Genomic DNA, 20,058 nt, shown 5'->3' on the forward strand with positions numbered 1-20,058 from the left:
TTATGACCAACCTAGACAGCATATTGAAAAGCAGAGACATTACTTTGCCAACAAAGGTCCGTCTAGTCAAAGCTATGGTTTTTCCAGTGGTCATGCTTGGATGTGAGAGTTGGACTGTGAAGAAAGCTGAGCACCAAAGAATTGATGCTTTTGAACTGTGGTGTTGGAGAAGACTCTTGAGAGTCCCTTGGACTGCAAGGAGATCCAACCAGTCCATTCTGAAGGAGATCAGCCCTGGGATTTCTTTGGAGGGACTGATGCTAAAGCTGAAACTCCAGAACTTTGGCCACCTCATGCAAAGAGTTGACTCATTGGAAAAGACTCTGATGCTGGGAGGGATTAGGGGCAGGAGGAGAAGGGGACGACAGAGGATGAGATGGCTGGATGGCATCATGGACTCGATGGACGTGAGTCTGAGTGCACTCCGGGAGTTGGTGATGGACAGGGAGGTCTGGTGTGCTGCCATTCATGGGGTCACAAAGAGTCGGACATGATTGAGCGACTGAATTGAACTGAACTGAATGGTAGTTCTATTTTTAATTTTTTGAGGACCCTCCTCCATACTGTTTTCCATGGGGTTGTACTAGTTTACAATCCCAGCACTTGTTATTTCTTGTCTTTTTGATGATAGTGATTCTCACAGGTGTGAGGTCATATCTCACCGTAGTTTTAGTTTGCATTTCCCTGATGATGAGTGATTCTGAGCATCTTTTCATGTCATGCCACTCCCTTCTGGCCTGAAAAATTTTACTGAAAAGTCAGCTTATAGTTTTATGTGAGTTCCCTGTACCTAACTAGTGCTCTTGCCACTTTCAAGATTCTCTTGTTATCTTAAACATTTTTCATTTTTAAGTTTAATGTGTCTTGGTATGGAACTCTTTGGATTCATCTTGTTTAGGACTCTCTGTGCTTCCAGGACTTGGATGTCTGCTTTCTTTCCCAGGCTAGGGAAGTTTTCAACTTTTATTTCTTCAAATAAATTCTCCTCCCTTTTCTCTCTCTTCTTCTAGGATCTTTATAATGTGAATGTTAGTATATTTGATTTTGTCCCAGAGATCTCTTAAACTTCCCTCACTTAAAAATTTAAAAAAAATTTATTATTTTGGGGCTGTGCTGGGTCTTTGTTGCTGCACGGCCTTTTCTCTCATTTCGGTGAGAAGGCACTGCTCTCTAGTTGTGTTGTACGGACTTCTCATTGCAGTGGCTTCACTTGTGGCTGAGCGCTGGCTCTTAGGGTGGGCAGACCTCAGTAGCTGTGTTTCCTGGTCTCTAGAGCACAGGCTTGATACTTGTGGCACACGGGCTTAGTTGTTCCTTGGCATGTGGGATCTTCTCGGACCAGGGATTGAACCTACATCTCTTGTATTGGCAGGCAGATTCTTTACCACTGAGCCACCAGGGAAGCCCTGCACTCACTGTTAGAAATTCATTCTTCTTTTCACCTTGGGTGATTTCCACTATTCTGTCTTCCAGTTCACTAATCCATTCATCTGTATTATCTAACCTACTGTTGATTCCTTCTAGTGTAGCAGTCCCCACCCTTTACAGCACCAGGAACTGGTTTCATGGAAGACAGTTTTCCATTGTCTGGGTCAGGGGAATGGTTCAGGCAGTAATGTGAGTGATGGGGAACAGTGGATGAAGTTTCGTTAGATCGCCTGCCGCTCGCCTGCCATGCAGTCTGGTTCCTAATGCACTGTGAATCAGTAGTGGTCCACAATCTGGGGAGTTGGGGACCCCTGTTCTAGTATACATTTTATTTCAGTTGTATTCTTCAGATCTGTTTGGTTCTCCTTTATATTTTATAACTCTTTGTTAAACTTCTCAATGTGTTCATGCATTCTTTCCCTGAGTTTGTGGAGCATCCTTATGATCATGACCTTGAATTCTTCATTGGGTAGATTGAATATCTCCACTTGATTCTTTTGGGGATCTAGTTCCTTCATTTAAAACTCATTTCAAATGAGTTTTTAAATGAGTCTTCCTCATTTTGTCTAACTCTCTGTTTATTTCTTGTATTAGGTAGGTCAGGTTTTGTTTCCAGATCTTGGAGAAGTGGCATTACGTAGGACACATCCATGGAGCCTAGCACCAAACTCCCCCCTGGTCACCAGAGCTATATATGCTCTAGGGGTGCCAGCTATGTGGGCTGAGTGGGTCTTTCTGTGTGGCTGGGCTAGCTGCTGTGAGTGTGCTGGTAGGCATGGGTGGCCCTGCCTCACATGGTGGCTGCCAGCCCTCTGGTGATCAGGGCTGAGTCCTGGAACAGCTGGCTGTGGGGCTCAGGGCTAGTGGCAGCTCTCCCATATGCAAGTATGCAAGCCCCGCTGGCCTTCAGAGTCAGATGTTCTGGGAACTCATCTTCATGGCGCATGACCCCTGGGCTGGGAGCCATGAGGTGGGGCTCAGACCCCTTCTTCCTTGGGGAGAACCTCTGCAATTGTCATTATCCTCTTGTTTGTGGTTCACTAACCCAGTGCCCCCAGTCCCTTTACCTGGCTTATGGTTTCTTCTTTATATCTTTAGTTGTGGAAAATCTTTTCTGCTAGGGTTCAGGTCATTCCTGTAGATAGTTATTCCTGTAAATAGTTGTAATTTTGGTGTGTCTGTGGGAGGAGGTGAGCCGGGGTCTTCCTACTTCCCCATAGTGCCCATACCTACTTGAATATCTTCTTAATCAATTTGGAATTAGCCCACAAGGAACACAGAACATCCCTTCCCGTATGGCTGAAGCTCAGTGGTGGCTGCCCCTTGTAAACAGGTCGTGCACTCCCCATTTTGCCAGGCCCTAACGCTCCCTATGCCAACACTGCCTGCAGTGGTTCTCAGTCAGTTAGTCTGAAGATCTGCATTTCTAATGAGTTTCCGGTTGATGCTGATGCTGCCAGCCAGCAACTACACTTGAGAACCACAGCCCAGTTGTATCTTTTAAAATATATATTTGGCCACACTGAATTTTAGTGGTAGCACATAGGATCTTCAGTCTTTGTTGCGGCATGCGGAATCTACTTCCCTGGCCAGGGTTCGAACCTGGGCCTCCTGCATTGGGAGCATGGAGTCTTAGCCCCTGGACTACCAGGGAAGTCCCTGCCCAGTTACATCTTGGACACTAAGTTAGGGAATTAGTTGCCACTTATCATCAAACTTATGGTTTTTCTTATGCCTGGCATGTTTCCTACGTTTAACATTACCTTCCTGGTCCTGATGGAATTTAGATTTGCTATTTCTGCTGCTGCTACTGCTGCTGCTAAGTCACTTCAGTCGTGTCCAACTCTGTGCGACCCCATAGATGGCAGCCCTCCAGGCTCTGCCATCCCTGGGATTCTCCAGGCAAGAACACTGGAGTGGGTTGCCATTTCCTTCTCCAATGCATGAAAGTGAAAAGTGAAAGTGAAGACACTCTGTTGTGTCCGACACCTAGCAACCCGATGGACTGCAGCCTATCAGGCTCCTCCATCCATGGCATTTTCCAGGCAAGGGTACTGAAGTGGGTTGCCATTGCCTTCTCTGTTTCTATTTCTAGTATAATCAATTTTTTAAAAAGTCACTCAGTTGTGTCTGACTCTGCAATCCCATGGACTTTAAAGTCCATGGAATTCTCCAGGCCAGAATACTGGAGTGGGTAGCCTTTCCCTTCTCCAGGGATCTTCCCAACCCAGGGATTGAACCCAGGTCTCCTGCATTGCAGGCGGATTCTTTACCAGTTGAGCCACAAGGGAAGCCCAAGAATACTAGAGTGGGTAGCCTATCCCTTTTCCAGTGGATCTTCCCAACCCAGAAATCGAACCGGGGTCTCCTGCATTGCAGGCGGATTCTTTACCAACAGAGCTATTAGGGAAGCCAGAATAATCAATATTGGAAGGTCAATCTAAAGATATCAAGAGACAGGCCTGTGAAAAAACAGATTTGGGAGTGGCTGAGGCTTATGGTAGCTGAAGCTCAGGGTATGTGTGAACTCATCCCCAGGGAGCATGTGCCCGGAGTGACAGGTGGAGGGTGAACAGCAGACTGTCACAGGGGGACTGCATACCCTGCCTTAAAGGAAGGGCAAAAAGATAGTAACTGTTAAAGGGAGAGGCATTCAAAGAGGTTGGAGGCAAGCTGAGAAAGTGGCTGACGGAACATTCTTGGCCTTATTATTAGAGAGGGGCTGTGGGCAGACATCTGAGGCCAAAGTTTAAATAGTTAAACAGCAAGTTCTCAAGTGAGCTTGTGGTCTGTGGGAGGACAGGAAGCAGGAGTCCTGTTACCCTTGCCCATAGCACGCCTGGTAACCTGCTGTTGCTCCAAGGTACAGCTTGTTGTGGCAATTGTCTCTGAGGCTCTGGTGACAAGGTTGCAGCCAGCAGCTGAGCATGGTGAGTGTCATGTCACCTGCCTTCTTTTTTTAAAAAAATACTGTGCCTTATTAAGAGAAATGTGCTAGTCTCCTCATGCCATGGTTGGTATGCTTGTGGCTGGATGTTTTTTTTTTTTCCCCTGGAGTTTGTGTTGAGGAGGAGTGTGAGAAAGGGAAGCATGGGAGCTGAAATGGAAAAGGTGGGTCAGTGGCATGCAGTGGCAGCTTCAAGACCAGGCTAAGGGTTTGCACTGGGTACTGTGGCAGCAAGGAGCTGTGCTAAGCTGCTGGGGTGGGGAATGGGGGGGAGCTGTGTGGTTAATGCATCTCCGTGGCCCCAGTGCCTGGCACCAGGCCTGGCCAAGGTAGGCATGCTCTAAACGGGGGATGAATGAGTGGATGAATTTGATGGATAAGCAGTGATGATCTGATCAAAGCAAAACTGTAGGACAGATAGCCTCAAGAATTGATGTAGGGCAGTTCAAAGTCCACAAGCTTTGGAGCCTGTGTGTATGTGTGTGTATGTGTGTGTGTGTTCAGTTGTGTCTGACTCTTTGCAACTGCATGAACTGTAGCCCACCAAGCTCCTCTGTCCATGGAATTTTCCAGGCAAGAGTACTGGGGGGGGGTTGCCATTCTTTCTCCAGTAGATCCTCTTTACCCAGGGATCGAACCCATGTCTCCTGCACTGCAGGTGGATTCTTTACCACTAAACTATCTGAAAAAAAAAAAAAAAAAACTATCTGGAAAGCTCCAATATATGTATATATGTGTGTGTGTGTGTCCCCATACATATGTGAGATATACAGATCTCCTTTATTTTTACAAATTATTATTAAATGTCATGTTACTATATTATTTAAACAGAAATACATATATAGTGTGTATATATAGTCATTATCAGTACATAAAAAGCTGCCTTCTTATCAATAGCTGCATAATATTTCATTGTATAGAGATACCTTACTTTGTACTTTCTTGTAATTTTCTTATACTTTACTATTACAAATAATACTACAGTGACAATTTTTGCACAAGCACCTTTGCACAAATTCCAGTTGCTATTATAAAGTTACAAAGAGAACAATTTCTTTGTCTAACAAGAGAGTGGCAAGTAGAATCTGAGTCTTTTAACAACAAACTGGAGCTGTTTTCTAAACTATAAGGATTGGAAAAGAGACCATCGTGGACTGAACAAGATCTCTGTGCAGAGGCCCAGCTGCTGTCTTGAGCGCCACCCCGTGGCAGAGCTGGACATCATTTCACTCACATCCCACTAAAGAAAACATGGGGTCCACCTTACAGCTGGGGAAACTGGAAACTGTAGCCCATCCTGTCCATTAAATTTTGCAGTTACCGAAGGAGAACCATTTAATGTCTACTGTTAAGTGGCTCTGCCTCCCAAGGCAAAGTTACTGGACTTTATCCTGAGATCAGTATAGGGTTGCAGAAAGACTTCCATATACATTTGACAGCTCCTTCCTGACCCAGCCCTCTGGCAGGCTCTCTTGCAGTGCACTTGGGCATGGTGGGGGGGTGCGTGGGTGGGTGGTACACTGGGGACCTGCTATGTGTCAGGCACTGGGCTGGGTGTTTTTCCTGCCTCATTCCTAACCACAGGCCTGCAGAGGAGGCACCATGATTCCCAATACACATGGAGGCTTAATAATACAAAGGATCTTGCTCAAGGCTGAGGATCTGAACCCACATTTGTATGTTATAAAGCCCACACCCTTGCTTTGGCCATGTCAGCGCACACTGCACACTAAGGCTCCTGCTGTCCAGTATGGTACATGCAGCCACGTGCAGCAGGCCTAACTTCAATTCTCTTCTCATTTTCTAGGCCCTCTCTCAGCTCCTGTGCCTGTGGCCGTGGCCTTGGTGGCACCCTTCCCCGGTGGCCAGCCCAGGGCTTCCCCCACCCATGCAGTCTCCTACCCCCACTGTCCAGGGCCTCAGTAGCCCCCTCTTTGGGGCCTACACTCTCCCCACCTTCAAGTTCCAGCCTCGCCGTGAGAGTGTGGACTGGAGGCGCATCAGTGCCCTGGATGTGGACCGCGTGGCACGGGAGCTGGATGTGGCGACCCTGCAGGAGAACATCGCTGGTGTCACTTTCTGCAACCTGGACCGGGAGGTGTGCGGCCGCTGCGGGCAGCCCGTGGACCCAGTGCTGCTCAAGGTGCTGCGGCTGGCGCAGCTCAGCATCGAGTACCTGCTGCACTGCCAGGACTGCCTGAGCACCAGCGTGGCCCAGCTGGAGGCGCGGCTGCAGGCCAGCCTGGGCCAGCAGGAGCGTGGCCAGCAGGAGCTGGGCCGCCAGGCCGACGAGCTCAAGGGCGTGCGGGAGGAGAGCCGGCGGCGGCGCAAGATGATCAGTGCCCTGCAGCAGCTGCTCCTGCAGACGGGCGCCCACAGCTACCACACCGTGAGCACTGCTGCGGGGCGGGGACCCTGGGAGGGCTGTGCGCCCAGCCAGTGGCCACCTCTGTGGCACTGCCGCCTGGGCCCTGAGGCAGCTGTGGCCATTGTCACTGGGGCTGGGACCAGGTTTTAGAGATGCTGTTCGTCACCAGAGAGCCCTCTGCAGTCTGGTTAGGTCTACAATGCGTGTGGAGTTGTGTGGCAGGTGTGTATGAGTTCAGAGTATAGATGTCTTGTGCGTTATGTCTCATTGTGCATGTGTGAACACATGCAGGGTGTGTGTGAGTTAACAGATGGCGGGTAAACATGCCTAAGGTGTGTGTATGATTGCTTGGAGGGTTATGTCTGTGAATGGTGTGTGCATGTGTGTGTGTAGAGTGTGTGGCATATAACACGCTTGTGTAAAATGCGCATGTAAAGACATACTTTTGTTGCATGTGTGGATGTATGAAGGGTGTGTGTGTGTGTAGAGCCTAAGTGTGTATGTGTGAAGGCTTTGTGTGTGTGTAGAGGTGTGATGTGATAAACATGTATAAGAGATGTGTGAGGGTATGTGTAAAATCAGTGTGCGACAAGGAGCTGGTGAAGACAAGCCCGTTCTGGAAAAGTGACTCCATTAAGTGACAGCTCATCACCCAAAGTAGCATTTGAGCATTTGCGTCTCTTCCCATGAAAAGTGTAGATTGGGATCGGTTGCCCTTTAATGAACTGTTGGTGGCTAGATCCTCTGGCAGGCTCTGAGGATGAAGGTACCAATCATGCTGGTTCAGATTTCTCAGAAATTCACAGTGTAAGGGCGACTGGACAGAAGGAATCACTAAGATATGATGTTAGAAATGGATGCAATTAATGCAATGTTAATTATGATAAAAGGGTCAGACCTTTTCCAGTAGTAAATTACAAAACAGCAGTTTAACCTGGCTTAGGCCAATAAGGAATTTATTGGTTAATTGAACTGAAAAATCCAGGATTATGGTGGACTCAGATAATGGCACCAGAATCTAGTTTCTCTCTCTGCAGCTTTTGGCAATTCTTTGTCAGTGTGGATTCCATTCTTAGAAAGAGTCTGTCTGTGTGGTAGCAAGTTGGGCCACTGCAATGCCAGTATTTCGTTTTCCCAGATTCAGAGCTGGCATGGCAGAGGGCCGTGTTTGGTGCCTGGTTTGTGAATGTGCTGCTTGGGGTGGGAAAGGGGAAGCAGGGAAGCGGGGGAGGAGGGGAAAATTATGGAAAATATCAAATGTATACAAAAGTAGAGAGAATAATATAACGAACCTTCATTTGCATGCTACCTAGCCCAATAGTTTTCAACTCATGGCCAATGTTGTTGTTCCCATACACACTTCCCCCCTACCCCTGGATTATTTTGAAGTGTATCAGTCATATGACTTTATCTGTAAATATTTCACTTTGTATCGCTGAAAAGCAAGGACTCCTACTTTTAAACATAAGCATAATACCATCATCATGCCCTGAAAAACCCACAAAAATTCCTTAGTATCATCAAATGCCTAGTTTTTGTTCATAGCTCCCTACAGCTGGTAGTGTTTTAAAGCCCAGAAAATAAATATTTTGAAGGGGCTGTATAAAAAATATATATGTGTATATAATGGCTCAATGGTAAAGTATCCGCCAGCAATGCAGGAGATGCAGGTTCGACCCCTGGGTTGGGAAGATTCCCTGGAGAAGGAAGTGGAAGCCCACTACTATACTTTGGTCTGGAAAATCCCATGGACAGAGGAACCTGGGGGGCAACAGCTCATAGGGTTGCAAAAGAGTTGGGCATGAGTTAGCAACTAAACAACAGCAACATATATATGTATGTTTTATATATGTGTGTATATGTGATTCACATCGCTTCCTTACTTTGTAAATCAAGCTCTTCATTTGTGAAGCAGCCCAGGGTTCCCAAGGAATGGGAATGCTGATGGAGGGAGAATCATCCCAGGATGACTCAGGTGAGCTGATCCTGCACTCCCCACGGCTCTCTTCTGTGTAGTGCCACCTGTGTGACAAGACCTTCATGAACGCCACCTTTCTCCGGGGCCACATCCAGCGCAGGCACGCAGGCGTGGTGGAAGGCGGTGAGTGGAAGGGCCTGGGCGTCTCTAGAAGGCTGGGAGGTAAGGGCCCTTCAGAGTCACTCAGTCTGTCCCACGCACAGTCAAGAACACTGAGACTCAGAGAGGAAACACTGACCGTGGTCACATGATATAAGGGACAGAAAAAGACTGGACGCTGCCTGTCTGACTCCCAGCCAGCTCAGCAGGTGGAGGACGTGTACAAAGCTCAGAACCTCATCATCCAGTCGAGGAGCCAGTGATCCCACCATCCACGTGGAGGGATCCCACAGGTGCTTAGGAACACTTCTGACCCCATGTTTAGAGGAAAAGGGCTGGGAGTCAGACAGGTAGGTTCCAGTCGTCACTTCGTCCCCTTCTGTTATGTGACCGTGGTTACGGTGGTTTCCCTCTGAGTCTCAGTGTCCTTGACTGTGAATGCGGCAGTTAGACACAGTGACTTGGACGGGCCCTTACCGCCCAGCCTTCTGTGAATCTGGTGCTGACTATGAATAAGCCTAACTGGGCCCAAGGAGCAGTCAGACCCGTTCTTTGACTTTTTAATGCACATTAATTCATTATGATTTAATCACTGTAATTTTACTGTTTCAAGTTCTAAAACAAGTAGCAAGGCTATATGTTTTCCCCTTTAAGAGATTTTTTTGAGGTTCAATAAGAAATAGCTGTTAATGCAAATATATCATGATAAAATGTAATATAAATTAAATATAAAATCTCATTGAATAAAACATTTTTCCCTTTATTTTAATTTCCTTTTGAAAGAACAGAATTTTAAAATAGCACTAGTCACCTAGTTGCTATGCGTTTATTATATATCTGATACTTCTTGGTTCTACATTGGAGGCAAGTAAAGAAAAACAGATTTTCCATTTATTAAATACTTTTTTCTGGAAACGATATATGTTTTTGAAGAGATAGTTGTATACTCATTTTCATAGGAGCATTATTCACAGTAACTAAAGGTGGAGAAGCAACTCAAATGTCCACTGACAGATGAATGAATAAGCAAAATGTGGTATATGTATGTGTGTGTGTATATATATGTATATATATATATATATAGAGAGAGAGAGAGAGAGAGAGAGAGATACAAAGAAATGTTTTTCAGCCTTAAAAAGAAAGGTCATTCTGCAATTTGCTACAATAGGTTATTTTGCTAAGTGAATTGTCAGTTAAAAAAGGGCAAATACCATATGATTTCACTTATGAGGTACATAGAATAGCCAAATGCATAGAAACAGAAGGTAGAATGGAGGTTGCTAAGGGCTGGAGGAAGAGGGGATGGGAAGTTAGTGTTTAGTAAGGACAGAGATTCTGTTTTACAAGACGAAGAATATCCTGAAGATGGGTGGTGGTGATCATTGAACAACATTATGAATGTATTTAATCCTACCGAACTGTAGATTTAAAAATGGCTAAGATGGTAAATTTTATGTTAGATATATTTACCACAGTAAGAAATTAGAAAATACATGCCTTTGATGTAGAAAATTGAAGTGCAGAAAGGTAGAAAAGGGAAAATAAAAACCATGGACGATATCATCTGCAGCTAATACGTTGGTGTGTCTGTGGTCATTATTTTTTGTGTATGAATATTATCATATAAGATGCAGTTTTGATACTGCTTATTTTCAATTAATCATTAAATCATTAAATCATCTTTGAAAACATGGTTTCTAATGGCTGAATAGTATTTCATCATGTGCTGATCATAATTTACTTCACAACTGAATTATTTCTTAATTTATGTGGATAACTAAAACATTCCCCAATTATAAATCACATGGTGGCAACACTCTTGTGCATAAATCCTTGTGCATGTTCCGTATTACTTCCTTAATGAACAGTGCTGGGAAAATATGGAGAGGAAAAATACGTTCTTAAGGAAATCCCATGGACAGAGGAGCCTGGCAGGCTACAGTCCGTCGGGTCCCAAAAGAGTTGGACGTGACTTAGCAACTAAAACAACAACAATTAAGCCAACTTTGGCTACATTAGTGTTCAGTAATTTTTATCAGGCAGCTGACTTCTCAGATACTGCAGTTCTCCCATTCCAGACTCACCTCAAATCACTTTATTTTTATTTTGTTATTTTATATTTTTGGCGGTGCCACATGACATGCCTAATCTTAGTTCCCTGACCAGGGTTCGAACCTGTGCCCCTGGCAGTGAAAGCCCTGAATCTTAACCACTGGATTTCCAGGGAAGTCCCTCAAATCACTTTATTAATCCAAATTAATTTTCACTGCATCTAAAAGTTGCTTGTTTCTAAAAAGCCTCATTTGAGAAAAGCCATATATCTTAAAAAAAAAAGCTTGAAGTTTTAATAAAAGTACCATCTAATAATCCCTAAATGTGCTTTGAAAAGTAACAAATGTTCAAGTACAATTGGTGTCTTTTTCATTAACCTTTAACTTGTAGTTTATCAGTATGTGGTTTAGTTAGAATATTCTTCTATAATTCAAGTTTTCTTCATAGTGCACAGAGCCTTTTTTTAATCTGAAATTTAAAACTACACATTTGAACTGTACTACATTACTGAAAAGAATGAACTTAAAACTACAATTCTTACCATTACTTTAAATCCCCCTCTTTGTATTAATAATCAGTGTGTACATATCCTGATTCTGTTACTCTACCGGTTTTACATTCATGTTTCCCATTCGTAAGTACTGTCAAAGCAGTTATTTTAGGGACTTCCCTGGTGGTCCAGCGATTAAGACTCCGAGCTCCCAATAGAAGGGGCCCAGATTCGATTCCTGGTCAGGGAACTAGATCCCACATACTGCAACCAAAGATCTGGTACAGCCAAATAAATAAACAAAAATAAATACATATTTAAAAAATAGTTATTTTAAATGATAATGTATTGAGCTGTCCTGCCAGGTGCTATGCTAGGCACTTTGCATTATCACATTTCATCCTCACAATGACCCTCTGGGTTCAGTTCAGTTTAGTTCAGTTGCTCAGTCATGTCCGACTCTTTGCAACCCCATGGACTGAAGCACGCCAGGCTTCCCTGTCCATCACCAACTCCCAGAGCTTGCTCAAACTCATATCCATTGAGTTGCTGATGCCATCCAACCATCTTATCCTCTGTCCTTCTCCTCCTGACCCTCTGGGTTAGGTGCTGTTATTGCTTCCATTTTCCGCTTTGGAGAAACAGAGGGTCAGGGATAATTTGCCCAGAGTCAGTGTACAGTGTACAGTGTAAAGCTGGTCTCAGACTGAGGTGTTACTGCACACAAGGAACTGCACACACCACCGACTCTGAGTTATGCTGGTCACTCTCGCTTTGCGTGGTTCCCACAGGAAAGCAGAGGAAGCAGGAGCAGCCAGTGGAGGAGGTGTTAGAAGAGCTACGGGCCAAACTGAAGTGGACCCAAGGGGAGCTGGAAGCCCAGAGGGAGGCAGAGAGGCAGCGGCAGCTCCAGGTGGGCGTGGAGGAGAAATGGCAGGGGATTTGGTGATGGACTGGCCAGGAGACCCGTAATGTGCTCAGATCCCACAGAGTTGACATTCTGGCTGTTTCCCAGAGCTGAGAGTCAGGGCTAGGATGGTGTCTTCCCGGATGTGCCAAGTGATTTTAGGTAGTCTGGGAAGGAAAATTCAGTTATTTGGCTAGAACTGTGTGGCCGAAAGAGCTGCAGCCTCCTGTGTTTGCACCCTCTGTGGGCATTTGAACCTGTATGTTAACTTCCTACAACATACTGTTAGCTTTTGGAGGAGAAAGACTGGGTAAACTCCAGAAGGCAGCTCAGAGGAGGCATTCAGTAAATATTTGTAGAATGAAAATACATACACTTGCGTCATGCCTTCCGTCATTTATTCATTCATCACTCCTTGCCAGGCATCATGAAGAATATAAAGAGAAAAGAGACGTGATCTCCATCCTTTACAGTTCAGATAAGACTAATTCCATTCCTGGTCCAAACACTGGGGACTGGGGGATAAATGTTCTTTGGGTCTCCATAGTGACTTACATGGAAAAGGGGCCCTGGCAGTTTCTTGGTAAATATTTGTCATAGTGTGGAATTAATGATTCTCTTGTTCTTGCTTTTCTTTGTAGGAAGCAGAGATCATTCGCCAAAGGGAAGCAGAAGCTAAGAAAGAATTTGATGAATGGAAAGAAAAAGAGCGGGTGAAGCTATATGGGGAAATAGACAAGCTCAAAAAATTATTTTGGGATGAATTTAAAAGTGTTGCCAACCAGAACTCTACCTTAGAGGAGGTACCCAACCTAAAAGACTTCTCAGAGTTCTTTAGCTGAAAATCTGCTTGTTTGTTCACAAAATTTATTTCTTTGTACTAGTTCTATGAGTCCAGACACATGAGGGCAGTGGCTGGTATTGAACCCATGCTCCATCACATACTGGCTGTGTGATCTTGGGCGTGTTACTTTTAATCTTCCTTTGCTTCAGTTTCCTTTCTGTAAGATAGGTTTCTGAAAGGGTTAAATTAGCACATCAACAATACCTAACATTATCTGGCATATATTATAGTAAGAACTCCAGAGATGTTATGCTTATTTTTGCAAAGGGCTTCACTGGACAAGAAATGAGGCAAAATGTAAATGGATACATTTTTCTTCTAACAAGTATTTGCTGAGTGGTGGTTACAAGTAGGCACTCTGTTGGGGCCTGTGGAGTCACATAGTAACTAATATTTATTGAAACATTTCTAACCCCTGTACAAAGTTCTTTATATACACTAGCTTTTAATTCTCATAACAACCAAACAACTCTAATATTCTAAAGGTAGGCATGTTGTTAGTTTGTTAATTTCTTTTTTAAAAAAAGATTTATTTATTTGGCTGTATCAGATCTTAGTTGCAGCACCGAGAGATCTTTTATTGTGGTACAGATTCTCTAGTTGCAGCATGCAGGCCTCGTTGCTCTGTAGCCTAGGAGATCTTAGTTCCCCAACCAGGGATTGAATCTGTGTCCCCTGCATTGCAAGGTGGATTCTTAACCACTGAACTACCAAGGAAGTCCCTAAGTTTGCTTTTAAAATTTTTATTTATTTTTGGCTGTGCTGAGTCTTCATTGCTGCGTGTGGGCTTTCTCTAGTTGCGGCGAGCAGGGGCTACTCTTCGTTGCCATGTGCAGGCTTGTCATCGTGGAGGTCTCTCTTGTTGCGGAGCACATGCTCTAGGGCATGCGAGCTTCAGGAGCTTGGGCACACAGGTTCAGTAGTTGTAATGCAGGGGCTTAGTTGCTCCTCAACATGTGGAATCTTCCTGGACCAGGGACTGAACTCGTGTCCCCTGCATTGGCAGTGGATTCTTATCCACTGTACCACCAGGGAAATCCTCCCTGATTTATTTTTTAAAGGAATTCCCTGGTGGTCCAGTGGTTAAGGTTTCCACTGTACAGGGTGCGTGTTTGATCCCTGATTGGGTATCTCACATGCTGCTCAGTGAGTACAAAAGGTAAAAAATAAAATGCCTTAAAAAAAAAAAAAAAAGCTATTATCATTCCCCCTTTTCAAGCAAAGACATTGAGGCCACATTTGCCCAAAGTCAAACAGCTGTTTTAAGAGGTAGAGCTGGGATTTGAACCCAGCTCCTTAAACTTCAAAGCTCTGCTCCTCTACTGGATATATTATCAAATTTATTCACAAAAAACTTATCAAAATTATCCTTGGACTGTATCTTCCCATATAAACCTGTGTAAGGGAAACATTTTGAAAAATATTTTCAGAATGTTGTGTTTTAGTCACTCAGTCATGTCTGACTCTGGGATCCCATGGACTGTAGCCTGCCAGGCTTCTCTGTCATGGAATTTCTCAGGCAAGAATACTGGAGTGGGTTGCCATTTCCTTCTCAAAGGGATCTTCCTGACCCAGAGATTAAGTACTTCTCCTGAGTCTCCTGCATAGCAGGCAGATTCTTTACCACTGAGTCACTGGGGGAGCTGTATCAGGGAAAAGGTTTGAGAAGTATTTTCAGAATGTATTCAGCTAAATCATCTCACTAAAGAGAGAACTTTAGATTAGATGTAGGTTAAGTCCAGTTAGAGTAATTGGTGGCTCAGACGGTTAAGCGTCTGTCTACAATGTGGGAGACCTGGGTTTGATCCCTGGGTTGAGAAGATCCCCTAGAGAAGGAAATGGTAAACCACTCTAGTACTATTGCCTGGAAAATCCCATGGACAGAGGAGCCTGGTGGGCTACAGTCCATGGGGTTGCAAAGAGTCAGGCACGACTGAGTGACTTTACTTACTTTAAGTCCAGTTGCCAAAGGAGGCCCCAGTTGAAAGGAAAGCACCAGCGTGGTTTTCTTGGTAACACCGAGAAAGCCGCTGTCTGGTGTGTCATAAGCAGCAGCGTGAAGACGGAAGTGACACATTGGAGGCTGAAGTTGTGCATACATCTGATAGAGCGTTTGAGACTACAAAAATATTCAAGGGGTTTAGAAATGGTTTTCTCAGGTGGTGCCAGTGGTAAAGAATCCACCTGGTGATGCAGGAGACACAGGAGACATAGGTTTGATCCCTGGTTGAAGAAGATCCCCTGGATCTGGAAATGGCAAACCACTCCAGTATTCTTGCCTGGGAAATCCCATGAACAGAGGAGCCTGGTGGGCTACAGTTCACGGGGTCTCAAAAGAGTCAGACATAACTGAGAACGGACTATTATATTTTGTATGAGAAATGGTTAACATTTGGACCCAATATTGCTTTAGCAGAAGAGTTAAAGATAATAAGAATGTGAAGTTAAACTCAGGGGCTTAACAGTTCTCTAAAGCTGTAATAGGGTCTATGAGGTTTATATAGTAATAGAGAAGGAGGTAATTGCTTTTGTCACTACAGTAGTCATATATTTAAAAATATAACTATGGGGAGGAGGTGGAAAGGTATCTTCTCTTTGATCCACTTTTCCTTACCTTTTTCTTCACATTAGCTCAGGAACTGTTAGCTCAGGAAGCACTCACTAGGCATTGGTGACATGACTCCAAGCTGTGAAAAGCCAGGCCTTCTTGGTGACAGCCAAGATTTTTTTCTTTGTTGGAGCAGGAGTCCTCAGGGAGTGGTCTGGAATGCCAGAGACCCTCCTCATGGCTCTGAGAGTCCGATTCTCTTTAGCCTATTTGAGACTGAGGAGGAAATGGGAAAGCTGTCGGAAGTTTTGAGCTTGAAGTATAGCAGAATTTCAGTGCAATGGAAATGACACTCTTGAATTGTGTTCTTCCATGGGATTTTCTTCTGTGCAAGAGCTGAGCTTTCAGGAGAACCTAGTGAAGGGGAGTGTGGACTTTCGGGAGTATTTGCAGGCATGCAGATACCCAGTAAGTTCAAGTTGGGGCCTTGTGGTTGGGGTAAGTATGCCCTTCTGACACCGCTCAGGGTATAAAAGACAATGTCACAATTAGATCTTCATCGGAATGAAACTACACTTTGGCCTTTTCAGAAGCTGCAGGCACTGCAGTCCCACAATATGATGAAGTCCAACCTGGGGTCCCTGCGGGATGAGGAGCCCGAGGAGAGACTCAGGCAGGCTCAGGAGCTCTGGGCTCTGAAGGAGAAGATGGAAATTCAGGTGAGCCAAGGTCCCATGCCTTTCTTCCTGAACCAGGCAAGAAATGTGCTGTCTTGCAACAGTGTTTCTTGTTTTCACTCTGGTTTTAGGGTGGTTGCTGTTGTTTAGTTCCTTAGTTCTGTCTGACTCTTTGCGACCCCATGGACTGCAGCATGCCAGGCTTCCCTGTCCTTCATCTCCCAGAGTTTGCTCAAACTCATGTCTATTGAGTTGGTGATACCATCCAACCATCTCATCCTTTGTTGCCCCCTTCTCCTGCCCTCAGTCTTTGCCAGCATCAGGGTCTTTTCCAATGAGTCAGCTCTTCCCATCAGGTGGCCAAAGTATTGGAGTTTCAGCTTCAACATCAGTCCTTCCAGTGAACACCCAGGACTGATTTCCTTTAAGATGGACTGGTTGGATCTCCTTGCAGTCCAAGGGACTCTCAAGAGTCTTCTCCAACACCACAGTTCAAAAGCATCAATTCTTCAGTGCTCAGCCTTCTTTATGGTACAACTCTCACTTCCATACATTGACTATTGGAAAAACCACAGCTTTGACTATTTGGACCTTTGTTGGCAAAGTGATTTAGGGAGATTAAAGACATCACAGTTCTATCATTTCAGACCTTGTGCCAATTAATGAAAGCATAGAGTAGGGTTCTTAGAGTTCTCAGGTGTGGCTGGTGATGTTCAAGTGTGCAGTGTCAGATTTGCTGGGGAGTTTTTTGAAAATACATTCAGCCATGTATCTTACTGGAACCTTATCCTCACTTTGAGTCCAACCCAGTTGAAAACTATTCTTTGAAAGTGTGACAGTCTCTTGGCTTTGAAGATATTTGGCATGTATCTAATGTTCAGTTCGGTCACTCAGTCATGTCCGACTCTTTGCAACCCCATGAACCGCAGCATGCCAGGCCTCCCTGTCCATCACCAACTCCCAGAGTCCATCCAAACCCATGTCCATTGAGTTGGTGATGCCATCCAACCATCTCATCCTCTGTCGTCCCCTTCTCTTCCTGCCTTCAATCTTTCCCAGCATCAGGGTCTTTTCAAATGAGTCAGCTCTTCACATCAGGTGGCCAAAGTATTGGAGTTTCTTTCAGCTTCAACATCAGTCCTTCCAATGAACACCCAGGACTGATTTCCTATAGGATGGACTGGTTGGATCTCCTTGCAGTCCAAGGAACTCTCAAGAGTCTTCTCCAACACCACAGTTCAAAAGCATCAATTCTTTTGCGCTCAGCTTTCTTTGTAGTCCAACTCTCACATCCATACATGACCACAGGAAAAACCATAGCCTAGATGGACCTTTGTTGGCAAAGTAATGTCTCTTCTTTTTAATATGCTGTATATGATGGTCATAACTTTCCTTCCAAGGAGTAAGTGTCTTTTAATTTCATGGCTGCAATCAGCATCTGCAGTGATTTTGGAGCCCAGAAAAATAAAGTCAGCCACTGTTTCCATTGTTTCCCCATCTATTTCCCATGAAGTGGTGGGACTGGATGCCATGATCTTAGTTTTCTGAATGTTGAGCTTTAAGCCAACTTTTTCACTCTCTTCTTTCACCTTCATCAAGAGGCTCTTCAGTTCTTCACTTTCTGCCATAAGGGTGGTGTTATCTGCATATCTGAGGTTATTGATATTTCTCCTGGCAATCTTGATTCCAGCCTGTGCTTCCTCCAGCCCAGCATTTCTCATGATGTACTCTGCATATAAGTTAAATAAGCAAGGTGACAGTATACAGACTTGATGTACTCCTTTTCCTATTTGGGACAAGTCTGATGTCCTGTGTCCAGTTCTAACTGTTGCTTCCTGACCTGCATACAGGTTTCTCGAAAGGCAGGTCAGGTGGGCTGGTATTCCCATCTCTTTCAGAATTTTCCACAGTTTATTGTGATCCACACAGTCAAAGGCTTTGGCATAGTCAGTAAAGCAGAAATAGATGTTTTTCTGGAACCCTGCTTTTTCCATGGCCCATCGGATGTTGGCAATTTGATCTCTGGTTCCTCTGCCTTTTCTAAAACCAGCATGAACATCTGGAAGTTCACGGTTCACGTATTGCTGAAGCCTGGCTTGGAGAATTTTAAGCATCACTTTACTAGCATGTGAGATGAGTGCAATTGTGTGGTAGTTTGAGCATTCTTTGCCATTGCCTTTCTTTGGGATTGGAATGAAAACTGACCTTTTCCAGTCCTGTGGCCACTGCTGAGTTTTCCAAATTTGCTGGCATATTGAATGCAGCACTTTCACAGCATCATCTTTTAGCATTTGAAATAGCTCAACTGGAATTCCATCACCTCCACTAGCTTTGTTCGTAGTGATGCTTCCTAAGGCCCACTTGACTTCACATTCCAGGCTGTCTGGAATGCTATGATGGTAAATATTTAACAACCGGTTGACTGGAGCTAAGAAAGCTTTGATTTGCAGCATTTGTCATTTTCTGGGGTAAAATATTCCCACTATGGTTGATTTGCCTCTGCCAACCTGAGGCCACTGGAGATGGAGAGGGGAAGACTTCTGCACCATTTGCTCTCGCTGGCTGGGAGGAGGTGGCCTGGCTTCCACTGGCTGAAACTTGCATCAGTCCAGTTATATATGGTCTGTCTCACTGATAGTTCCACAGCAAGGAAGGGCAGTTTACACTGTTGTTAAATCACACTGTCCTGCTGCTTCTCTCCAAGACCATTAAGAAAGAGCTTAATGTTTCCAACTGCTTGATGTTTCACAAATTTCAAACTTAAAAAGCATTCTTCTTCTATGAACTCCATTCACATCCCATTTTTCCTGTTGCTTCCCTTACCAATTTGTGTGTTTGTGTAACGGATGGAAATTAACCCAACTCTTCGTTGCTCCTGTGGCCATTTCCCCCCGTTTCCTGTTGTCCTTAAACTTTGTTGATCATGGTTTTTGACCATGCAAAATTAATAATGTTTATGTGGTCAAAATGATCAAATTATCAATCTTTTTTGTTTATAGCCACTCTGAGATTTAAAAAGAAAATATTCCTGGTCCAGTGGTTAAGACTCCATACTTCTACTGCCAGGGGCCCAGGTTTGATCCCTGGTTGGGGAACTAAGATCCTATAAGCTGTGCAGTGGGGCCAGAAAAAAATGCTCTCTTTTCTTTTTTTGTAGTTTGCTCATCCATTCATTCATTCATCTATGTTACCTCACTGAGGTGCGATTGACATGTAAAAAGCTGTGCATATGTAATGTCTGTAACTCATTGAGTTTGGGGGTAAATGTAGCCGTATTTTGCTACTGTGAGTAATGCTGCAATGAACATGGGAGTGTGGGCCTCTCTTTGAGATCCTGACTCCAGTTCCTTTGAATCAATATTGAGAAGTGGGATCACTGGATTATTTGGTAGTTCTAAGAAAACCAAACAAGTTTATTAACAGGTATACCTCATGGATACATGGGGAGACTCACTGGGGAAAATGAATAACTCTCTTGGTTTTTAACTTTTTTGAGGAGCTCTCCATCCCGTTTTTCTACAATGACTGTGCCAACTTACATTTTCACCAACACTGTAAAACATTTCCCTTTCTCCATATGTTTGCCATTTGTTATCTTTTGTTACTTTAAAAAATATATATCTGTTGACACTGTGGAGGTCTTTTTTGGAGAAATGTGTAGTCAGTCTCTTTGTCCACTTTTCAGTCGGGTTATTATTATTCTTTATTTTTGCTATTAAG

General features: G+C 44.3%; 1 protein-coding gene and 1 non-coding gene across 6 annotated transcripts in view; one reads left to right on the top strand and one right to left on the bottom strand.

Annotated features, from left to right (window-relative positions):
- DZIP1L (DAZ interacting zinc finger protein 1 like) overlaps positions 1-20,058 on the top strand; it is a 59,492-nt gene that overhangs the window by 15,592 nt on the left and 23,842 nt on the right. For 2 of the 5 annotated variants that reach the window (XM_018049978.1, XM_018049983.1), the window contains exons 3-7: positions 6,183-6,764; positions 8,760-8,844; positions 12,154-12,275; positions 12,911-13,072; positions 16,252-16,380. In XM_018049978.1, coding sequence (XP_017905467.1) covers positions 6,264-6,764; positions 8,760-8,844; positions 12,154-12,275; positions 12,911-13,072; positions 16,252-16,380 — 999 coding nt within the window. In that variant the 5' untranslated portion in view covers positions 6,183-6,263. Of the gene's footprint in view, positions 1-4,286; positions 4,359-6,182; positions 6,765-8,759; positions 8,845-12,153; positions 12,276-12,910; positions 13,073-16,251; positions 16,381-20,058 lie in introns of those variants that run through there. The other 3 variants (XM_018049988.1, XM_013966110.2, XM_005675523.3) reach the window with 3 other exon arrangements.
- Positions 3,010-3,082, bottom strand: TRNAW-CCA. The gene has a single exon. It is a non-coding gene; the product is annotated as a tRNA-Trp (tRNA).

The sequence above is a fragment of the Capra hircus genome, chromosome 1, assembly GCF_001704415.2.
Source record: "Capra hircus breed San Clemente chromosome 1, ASM170441v1, whole genome shotgun sequence".
NCBI lineage: Eukaryota > Metazoa > Chordata > Mammalia > Artiodactyla > Bovidae > Capra > Capra hircus.